At 45.9% G+C, this 10,450-nt stretch overlaps 1 protein-coding gene across 1 annotated transcript; it reads right to left on the bottom strand.

Moving 5' to 3' along the window:
* Positions 1-873: 873 nt before the first annotated feature.
* On the bottom strand, positions 874-10,333 carry S100a10 (S100 calcium binding protein A10). The gene is made up of 3 exons (XM_021196682.1): positions 10,217-10,333; positions 4,248-4,399; positions 874-1,257 (listed from the first exon to the last, which is right to left on the bottom strand). Exons 2-3 carry the CDS (start codon positions 4,377-4,379, stop codon positions 1,096-1,098), a joined length of 294 nt encoding a protein of 97 aa, XP_021052341.1. The 5' UTR covers positions 4,380-4,399; positions 10,217-10,333; the 3' UTR covers positions 874-1,095.
* Between the last annotated feature and the right edge of the window lie 117 nt (positions 10,334-10,450).

The following is a 10,450-nucleotide window of genomic DNA, read 5'->3' as shown; positions in this document are numbered from 1 at the left end:
CGTTGACCTTCTTAACTAGAACAGTTCGATGCACTAATTCATGGAATTCATTTATTGTCTCTCAATTAATAAGCATATATTACATACATATATACACTAAAGCTTATAACAGGCATATAAAAGGCTAGAGAAACATTATGTCATGTGTTAGCATCAGTCTTGTGCCATGATGTTCATCTAAAAGCCAGGCTATATATATCACATCTAGCATATTTTCTTGACATCTGAGAGTTAAGTAAATCAATGTTGTTGGAAGATTTTATTCCTAATGTGTCCTGTTATATCCCTTCCTCCTTTGGCCTCATTTTCCTTTTCTTTTGTTTTTATTGTTGTTATTTGTTTTTCAATACAGGGTTTCTCTGTGTAGCCCTAGCTGTCCCGAGACTTACTCTGTAGACCAGCTAGTCTCAAACTTGGAGATCTTCCTGCCCCTGCTTCCTGAGATTAAAGACATGTGCCACCACCACATGAACTTTGGCTCATTTTCTGATGGGCTTATTTTGATTCTAGATTTTGTTGTAGCTTTGCAGTGAGAAAATGGGTTCCTACATCGTGGGTATCCAAGGTGCTAGCTACCATGGCACTCATTTAACTGGCTAAGACTATGCTGAGCGGTTACAGAACTAGAATATGTTCTTGAAGAGCCCTCGTGGAACACTTTGAGGTTTGGTCCTTCACTTAGACATAGTTTGGAAAACAAACAGAAAAGTCAGATCCAAGCCTGAGCGGAGAATGCGTTCTCCTTTCACTGGTCCTATGGAGACAGTCCTGTGGTATGCTGATTGCCCAAGGTCATGATGACTCTTCCTGACCCAGAGAAGCAGGGAGCAAGCATTCCAGAAGGAGCAAGAAACACACGACCTCAAATGCAGAACTTAAAAAAAGGACTTTCTTTATTGAGGGCAATGGGATGCAAACAATATAAAACCCAAAAGCTTCTCTCTCTCAGATTGTTGAATTGGAGTTGGATGTCATTTTGCACATTTCCTAAGGGTCCTGATCTGCTCACAAGAAGCAGTGGGGCAGAGTCCCCAAGTGACCCCGTGGCCGTGGGAGAACACGCATCGGGGTGGGGGCACCAGTGCTCCAGTTGGCCTACTTCTTCCCCTTCTGCTTCATGTTTACTACAAAATAGTCATTGCATGCGATGGTGAGCCCCGCCACTAGTGAGAGAAAGCTCTGGAAGCCCACTCTGCCATCTCGGCACTGGTCCAGGTCCTTCATTATTTTGTCCACAGCCAGAGGGTCCTTTTGATTCTAAAATTAAAAAAAAAAAATTAATTAGAACAAAAGCAAACAATGTCAGTTAATGATGTTATAACATAGGCAACTATTACCTATGATTCAAACTTCTGACAGCCTCGTGCATAAGCACAATTCAAACTTAGATTTTTTTTTTAAGCAAATTTTCATTCCTGACACCATGGTCAGATCCTTAAAAGGGATCTCTCTTCATGAGGAGAGAGCTTCAGATTACTCAGAGGTCAGTTTCGGGTGGACTCACTGTTGTATTAGTCCCAAGCTGGTGCTAATGAGGACGCTGGCTTCTGCTTTTAGAGAGGACTCGGAGAACTCTCTTTTTCTCCTTCTCGCAGCTGAGACAACCAAGTGTGCTATTGTATGTCATATCAGCTATGTCACCCGAGTCCATCACAGTTTAGTTTGTCTTCACATATCCACTATAACTATGAAGACAGGGGTTTGGATGTGAGTGCCCTCTCTGGAAGGCCTTCCACTCTTCGTGAACTGAAATGCTAATCACATGGTCTGCCTCTTTCCAGTCTTGGAGTTGGTAAACATATGTCATCTTATTCTCATACACTGGACAACTTTCAAAACAAGTGTGTGTGGCTGGGAGGGCAGCTCAGTTGATACGGTGCCAGCATGAGAACCTGAGTTTGCGCCCACAGCACCCACGTAAAAGCTGGTGCATCGGTGCATTCCTAGAATCCCAGCAACAGGGAGGCAGAAACAGAGACCACCAAGGCTTGTTAGTCAGTCTAGCCAACTGCCTGGCTCAAGGTTTAGCCAGAGACCTTATTTCGAATGTGATAGACCTGCGAGATAGCTCATTGGGTAAGTCTGCTTGCTGCCAAGTCTGGTGACCTAAACTAAATCCTTGTAGTTCTTCACATGATAGAAGGAGATCATCTACTTCTCCAAGTTGTTCCTTGACCTCCTCATGCATGCTATAGTACTCACACAAAATAAATAAATACATTAATTAATTAATGTAAAATATTTTTTTTTTAGGCAGAGAGTGATTGAGGGATGCATGATACTTAACATCAAACTTGGGCCTTTATACACACACACATGCACACACACAGAGATCCACTCAAATAAATATATATGATAGAATCAAAAAACTCCTTAATGCAAAGCCTAAGTGTGTGGGAAAGACATAGACAGATGCCCTGACTTGGATCTTGTTTCTATGGTGATTAGCTTGATTATTCCTTTTGCTGGTTAGAAGTGCAAAACTGTGGTTACTCCTATAGGTCTAGGCTATCTCAGAGAGAAATAACCTCTAATGCAGTAGAGGCTGTTAAAATTCACAAAGTCGCTATGAATTCCAATGACTGAATGATTAGTGGAAGAACTGACTGACATGCAATATTTAAGTGTGCTGGATGCATAAGAGATCTCTTATGGTAGAATCATATTGTCTACCAAAGTCTGAAAACACCTACCCAAAGATATCAACTGAAACCTGCAGTATGTAGCTAATTCTGGCCTCACCCCCAGCTTCCTGGCTGTGGTCAGAATGAGTGAAGTTTGGATGACATAAGCCATCTACTTTAGAAACAAAATGGTCTGTTAATGCAGTGAGTACACGTCTAGAATTATGGCCCTGTCTGTGCCTGGAGTAAGCTGCTCTGCCTTGGCTCGCACACCCCCTAGTATTCATCCTTTGTGCTTCTCATGTCACAGAGCCTTGTCTACGGAAGGATCTGTGTCTTTGGTCACAGGTGATGAGTGAGTATTTTAATACTGAGAATACCTCTGCAGATGTGACGTTCTGGCTTACAAAGAACACATTTTGTTCTTGCACATCATGTTTATCTAGAAGAATCATAGCAAGTTAAAAGTGGGCACGTGAATAGTTATGTCCAAACATCTCATTTTAGAGACAAAAGAACCAGGACTAGGGAGTGAAAGCCACTGGTCACTGTTAGTCCACAGCTAGGGCTTCTCTGTGCTTATTTGGGACTTCATCACAGTGTAGCACAGGAAGTAGGTGATTGCAGCTTAGTGGGAGGAGCCAGGCCACCTAATTAACTGATGTTGATGACGTGTAAAAACAGTCTCCTGCAAAGCCCTGTGTTTATTAGAATAGGAGCCAGGGCCTTAGATAGTGTGCTATTTATCAGGTAGATGACAAGAGGTGGGATCTAGCCATCTACCCTCATTTCCCTTTACCCTTCAGGGACTAATGCACTCAGTACAAGAACCATCCTTTCTTTCCAGGAAAAGATGACACTGTACCACAATGTGCTACTGTGTCAAGCAACATTTTGTCTTACATGAATATTAAATTCAGCAACTGTTTCTTGAAGGCCTATAAAGTCAAAGGACAACTATGCCTAGTGACTTATTGTCTTGACTAGCATAAATGAGAAGTCCTGTTCAATCTTCCAAAGGTGAGGTATAAACCAGGCTGTGCTTCTAGGCTCCTAAGATGACACTGACATTGTAAAAAGCAATTATTTCTGGAGTGACACTTTGGTCCTATTCACCCAGCAATTAACACGATCCCTTTATGGGTTAGAGCTGGAAAAAGAAGAAAAAAAAAATTTAAGGGTTTAAGAAGATTTGAGGGGAGCTCTCCAAGAGAGCACCTGCTTTGCCTGAATGGGGCCCTAGACTCAACCTGCACCTCACAGCCACACCCAGGGCAGATCCAAGTTTTCCCAGTGGCATATGACCAGAATGTGGAACTTCCATCACGAAGGTTATAGACCCACGGTGGAGCATCCCTGGCTTATTACACACTTGTGAAAAGCCTTTCTCCCTCATGACGTGCCAATGGGTGTGGGTATTTTCACCTGCAGACTGAGAGTTCTTTGAGGCCAGGGGTGGAATCTTTTCCACTTTGCTGCCCCTGTGATATATTAACACACAGTAGGTACTGTCTACCAAGCAAATGGATGTGAAACATGTTCAAGTAGTGACCTTACAGGGAAGGGATGCAAGAAAAGGAAGCACACTGGTTTATGTCTGGTTCTGAGACTTTCAACACTTACTTCCAAAAACCCAGGGAACTCCCGTTCCATGAGCACTTTCAGGTCCTCCTTTGTCAAGTGGTCTTTGTCGCCTGCAAACCTGTGAAACGTAAGCATCATGGTTTCCATGGCGTGCTCCATTTGGGATGGCATTTTGAAGAGTCTGTCGAAACCTGTTAAAGGACATAAAGAGAGTTTGCACTAACTTTTAAACCACAGGTATGAAATCCTTTAGACAGTAATGGGAAAGGAGAAAGCAGAAGGTCTAATTGCCTTTCCCATAAAATTTAATCAATCTAAGGCTTTGTTTGGTGGCTTTTGTTGGTAGCAACAGACACTTCAGGTATTGGATCTCAGAATGTGAGATTTACCCATGTCAGCCACTCTATATGCTCCTAATCAAGAAAAAGAAGATCTAATTTTCTGGGAAAATAGGACTAGAGATGCTCTTTTTAACTACAAAGTACCGAGTTAAAGAGATGTTTCCTTATTTCTCTTGGCACAGAAAATGTAATTCTTTGAAATGCCTGAACACCAACAAGTCACAAGTCCAGCTCGGTCACTGTAGAAGCCTCAGCCCTCCCGGCATGACGCAGGGACCTGGACCAATCTGACTCTAGAGATTAGAAACTTGCTTATAGATGGGTTTGTCTGTGGGCTGTGTACTCTACAAACACTCTGAACTCATGCTCTAGCAGTAAAACACAGCCGCTCTGAGTACACACTCCATAAAATTTATTAAGTTCAGCAGAGAAGGAATGAGTACGCATATATGTACAAACTCCTTCGGGAGCCAGATACACTTTTGGTACGACTACGCAGAAGTGTTTTCCTCACAAGCTAGGGTGCAGTGAGAGACCAAGGGCCTTTCAGCATAAAGAATTTAAAGAGAGGAAAGGAAATGTTAGGTCACTGTGTTTGGTACAATGAACTGGGGCAAATGTTTCAGCCAGACCCAGTTCCTAGAGGAGCTCAGTGTCCATGCAGAGTTTTGAGTACATATAGGAGAAGCTGGCAACTTCTCCTGCTGAAGACCAACAACAGGAACCTAGGGCGAGCTTTGGTCTGAATCCTGCTGCTGACCAATGCCTGCTCAGATCCCTAAATTCTGTAACCCACCCCAACACACATGCACTGGACCCTACCTAGGGTCTAAGACAGGCTGTCACTGAACTATATATACACCCTGACCCTCTTTTCACAAGTCTCACTCACTAACTTGCCTAGACTGGTCTTAACTTGAGATCCTCCTGCCTCTGCCTGTTAAGTAGCTGGTTGAGTGGCTGAGTCTGAGCCATTAGGCCTGGCTTCTAAATACTATCTTTTACAGAGTCAAAGATGTGGCACTGAACACTAGCATTGAAGAGTTATATTTAAGGATTGTAATTCTACCTCTTTGCCTCAGAAAACGTATAAGGACCTGCTAAGGAATCCCACACCTGAGTGAATCCCTCACCTCCCTCATCAGTGAGGATCTGGCCTGATTCATCTGCATGACGTGGACAGTAGCAAGCTTACACTTCAAGGTGCACAGTGGCATGAAATCCTGGGTAGCCCCTCCCCTTTTCCTCTCTTATACTCCTTGGATCTGCCCCACCTCCCCAATCCTGGGTATGGGTTTCTGATGGCAGTGGCTGGCTTATAGAGAGTCTACCTTGCCTGGATTGATTTCAAAGCACAGAGCTTAAGAGAACTGAATTTCAGTCACCTAAAGAAGGACATGGGATGCCACCTCAGTCCTTCAATCATTCAGGAAAGGAGCCAGATGCCAACGAAGTTTAAAGTCTGTGTCCACATCAGAGCCACAGAGCTCTCTGACCTCCTCTCAGAGCAAAGATTCCAGATTCCAGACATCCCAGCTGTTAAAACCAGGTGGACACCCAGTGTACTTCCTTCCAGGCATCAGGAGAGTATACTGCAGAGCTAAAGAGGGTTTCCCCCAAACAGAGAAACAGGCCAATGCAAGCTGTAAGCAGAGGAAATCCTGGCCTCACTTGAATGTCCTCTTCAGGAGGGTGAGGTCAGGCTACTTTGCTGAGAGCTGAGGTCTGAGGTTAGTCCACTCCTTCCTGCCCTACCCAGAGGGCTATGAAGTGACAATGTTCCTCCCTGAAGCTTCACCTCTGCCCCAGGTCCTCCGTCCCCAACTCCCCTGTTTTATTCCACACACAGAGCAGCCCACTGACTCCCTGCTTGTTCAAGATACTTGCAATAATAACACAGAGATAGAGACTGGCCAGAAAGTAAAAACAGAGCTGAAATTCACCGCATATGCCCTTGATCCCAGAAGGCACTGACCAGGGCTATAAGCAAGGAGTTATCCTGGAGAAAGGTTTACAGTAACGCAAAGAATCCAGGTGTGGTAGGGGCAATCCTAAGAACTATGAACTGAGCACTCAGGGGTGAGATGGGGCTGAGACAGGGAAAATGGAGCTATCATCCAGGCCGGGTTGTATAGACCCTGTCTCAAGAATCAAGACAACAAACAAACACATGTAACAGAAATGTGAAAATGCTGTTCTCTTGGATGAACAAATGCATCATATTGTCCTTCTCTGACAGAGTGGTCCTAACCAATCCTCCATTGCTTGCACTATAGGGATCACTACACTCTATAATCAGTTACTAGAATGAAAGCTTTTCAGGAACTTGAATCTAGCATCTTTACTCCACCTAACACCCTCCCCTCCCAAACTTCACTCCAGATGGGGTGGGCCTTCCCCTTCTGATTGGGTAACACTTAGTCATGAGGGCCTTTGGCACTGGTCTGAGAGCTGGGGAAACCTTTTCAGTGTCCCTGACACCCCACTCCATACCTGATATATTTTGTCAGATACAGCTGTTCACCTGTCTGCCTTGCCTCCAGAGCTGACTTGGTCAAGAACCACATATTATTCTGCTTTAGTTGAGTGACTACTAGATGACATTCGTTACATGAATGAGTCAAAGTAGAGGAGATCCAGATGAAATTGTCTTTAGGCAGTTGACAACAATGTAGCTCAGAGCGCAGCAGCTAAAGGACACTTCTGGGAAGGGCGGGGGAGAGGCCTCAGCTGGGTTTGCCTAGGAATGGAATGGCAGAGTACAGAGTACAAGAGTACATTCCAGACATAAAGGGATAAACTATGTGTCCTGCTAAGCAGGTCTGGTCAGACGACAGGCTTCTCAGTCCTGCTCTTTCTCTTGGTTTCATTCATCACATCAGTCACTGGTTGGCTAGCTCAGCAGGAAGGACCCAGGCCTTACCCACTCACCTTTTACTGAACCATTTTACTCTGATGGCCGCCTACACCCTTCATGTTAGCCTGAGCGACCTGTCTTAACTGTCTTTCTCTGAAGGAAACAATTCCTGTTTTTGTTTCCTTTACAGCAAACACCTACTTTGCACACATTCCCTAAGGTGTTAAATTCCAACAATGTTCTTATTTTCTCTGTCAGTCTTTATGGGAGGGGTGTAGGGTGGGAGTCCCTCTTCCTAAGCAATCCCAAATGTCTGTTCTGGACCTATGCCCGGGTCTAGGCTAGAGATCTCAGAAGCTGGAGGCCTGATTTACTTTGTTCATCTGTATTTTGTCCATATCTTACTTTTCTTGAAGCCACCCAGAGTTAATTAGGGTGTCAGTGAACTCAAACATCCATTATTTTAAAACGTTTGTAGAGTTTCTGTTCTTCTGTTTAGGAGAATTTGAAGAGCAATTTTTTTTTAATTGAATCCAGAGGACATTTTTGAATCTGACCCTTATAGTATATTTGGGGTAGGAATGAAATTAAAACAACGGATTTTGGTTCAGACTTTCTCACCAAATAAAACTTGCAAACTACAGACATGGTCTGCTAAAGGAAGCTCCAGATGCAATTCAATAGGAAGAAAGAACTCTAACTCAACCAAGAACATCCATTTTTCTATGAGGGGCTGTCATGATTCAGCAACCCAACCAACATCAGCTACATCGACAAGTGAGGATTATTTAGTTGAAGGGTTGAAAGTTGTCTTTAAAAGTCAATCAGTCTCTCCCTGCCTCCCTCTGGGGATGGTGGTCCTGAAGAGCTAGACCCTCACACGGCCAAGCCTGTTACTCCCTTTGCTTTTGAGGTGCGATTCCGAAGTTGTGAATCCTGAGAGCCCATCTTTTCCCGGCACTGTGAGCATTAATTTATTTCATAATTCTCAAAGAATACCATTGTACCCTTAGCTAGGTTTAAATGGAGTGTGTCCAAGGCATATCAAATACTTATGTGTATTTGCTGGGAGGTGGGGAGATCTCTCTCTCTCTCTCTCTCTCTCTCTCTCTCTCTCTCTCTCTCTCTCTCTCTCTGTCAGTAGAAAGCAGGGAGGTATCCAGCCTCGGCCCCACCCAACCCAGGGCCTGACTACATTGGGGTGACTGCTCAGAGGCTGGCCAGAGGCCAGGCATAGGAGGACAATGGCCCATCTCATGTTGTATTTAGGAAAAGCCAGGGAACACCATCACTCACAAATTAGGGTGAACCCAAATATAACTGCTCTATGCCAAGCAGACCAAAAACAAACAAACAAACAAACAAAAAAACACTACTGCCTAGGCAATGGGAGGGGGACTAAAGTAAATGAAATTTCAGTAAGTTACATGAACTCCCCCTTCCTGCTCCGACTTCTGGCATTATCGTTTGCAGTTTGCTGAAACACACCGCAGGTAAGCTCTCTGACAGGGGGTTTCTACCTAACCTGAAGTATAACATGCAAAAATCCACTCCTGGAAGCTGAAACTCAAGCTTCAGGGTGGGGAAAGAGAGACAGACTTGGAATGGTTCTGCCGGTCTAATTACTGCCCTTCCAGGCAGCTCAGTCGAGAAACCCCTCCTGCCGGTTGGTGGCCAGTTAGCTGTGACTCATTTCCTCTTGGAAAATGCCCTGGAAGATGGCACAGTTCCTCTTTTCCTCCAGGGAGGGATCTGTTCAAACCATCCACAGAGAATAGGCAACCAGCTAGGCCACACCCAAGGTCTCACAGCTGAGTCACAGGCCGCAGGTCACTAGGAGAATCCAGGGACCCTTTGTGCTAGCCCCACCCTGCAGAATGTGTCTGGCTTTCCTGGGGGGTGGGGTGGGGGTAGGAGAATGAAGGGAGGTGGGTTCTGTGGATTTCAGAATGTGGATCCGGGCTCTTTGCTGGTCTGTTACATTTCTGTTTTGCTTGCCACCCACTCGGCAATTTCTCCGGAGTCCTCCCAGGCAGGGCTAGGAAAGAGGTCAGTCATTCCTGTGGCCAGGCTCAGGCCGTGAAGCAGGTACAACCCCTCTCACTGCACCACATCAAATTAATCCCGGACTGAAGATTCTTCACCAAGCCTGTTCTCTCAGTCCACCTCTCTCTGGTTCCCTTTATTTAATACGAGTAGCAAGAGGAACACTTGGTAGAGAGAAACTCACCCCAGCACCTCTTCATAAAGACAACAAACAAATAGACAGAAAGTCCTACTTTAAAGATCCTTCCGAAGCAACCTGGAATTGGCACTTGGGCTAAGGCAACAAGCAGAGCAGAGTCCTTCAGAAAGGGTATCCTCCAGCTGCCAAGCCTCCAGTCCTCCCTGGCCAAAGCAGCTCAGACAGCCTGGCTGGGGAGGAGGCTATGAACATCTGGTCTGAGGTCTGCCTACTGTAGCCTAAAGCTTCATGGAACTGCCAACTGGGACAGAGCGCAAGCAGGTTCTGCTAAACTCCAGCTAACTCTAAGACTAGTTGCAAAGTAGAAAAGATGAGAATAATGAAGAACCACACGCCTGAAATGGAGATCAGAGGAACAGCAGCTCCAAGGCCAGGATGGGGTAGCTCCAGACAAGACTGGCCTCTGCCCCCCAGCGGGTCTGGGGGCGTCCGAGGCAGTGTGCGAGCTGGGGGGGGGGGTGGCCCCACCCAGGTCCGCGGGCCGCGGCTCCTCGCGAAGCCTGTTAGAGGCCAAAGCAAGCGGGTGTGGGGTTCCCCGAGGGCAGATATTAGGTGCGGGACTCACCTGGGCCCTGAGGCGCAGCAGTCCTTGGAAGAGCTGGGCACACAACGATGAGGCTAGCGCCGAAGACCGCGCGTCTTTGTACGCGAGGCGGGTACAGAGGGCGGAGGCGCCCCGGAGCGGGAGGAGCCTGGAGGGCAGGCAGCCGTCCTCCCCACCCATCCCTGCCCCCCACCAGAGCTCTCTAGCGCTCTCTCTCTCTCTCTCTCTCTCTCTCTCTCTCTCTCTCTCTCTCTC

This window comes from Mus pahari, chromosome 4 (assembly GCF_900095145.1).
Source record: "Mus pahari chromosome 4, PAHARI_EIJ_v1.1, whole genome shotgun sequence".
Lineage (NCBI taxonomy): Eukaryota > Metazoa > Chordata > Mammalia > Rodentia > Muridae > Mus > Mus pahari.
This window is presented reverse-complemented; position numbering and strand designations above follow the sequence as displayed.

Excerpts from the sequence above, each read along its gene's own strand:
- S100a10 (XM_021196682.1), bottom strand. The coding sequence starts at position 4,379 with ATGCCATCCCAAATGGAGCACGCCATGGAAACCATGATGCTTACGTTT. Across the intron at positions 1,258-4,247 it reads AGTTCCCTGGGTTTTTGGAA|AATCAAAAGGACCCTCTGGC; the intron begins GTAAGTGTTGAA and ends TTTTAATTTTAG.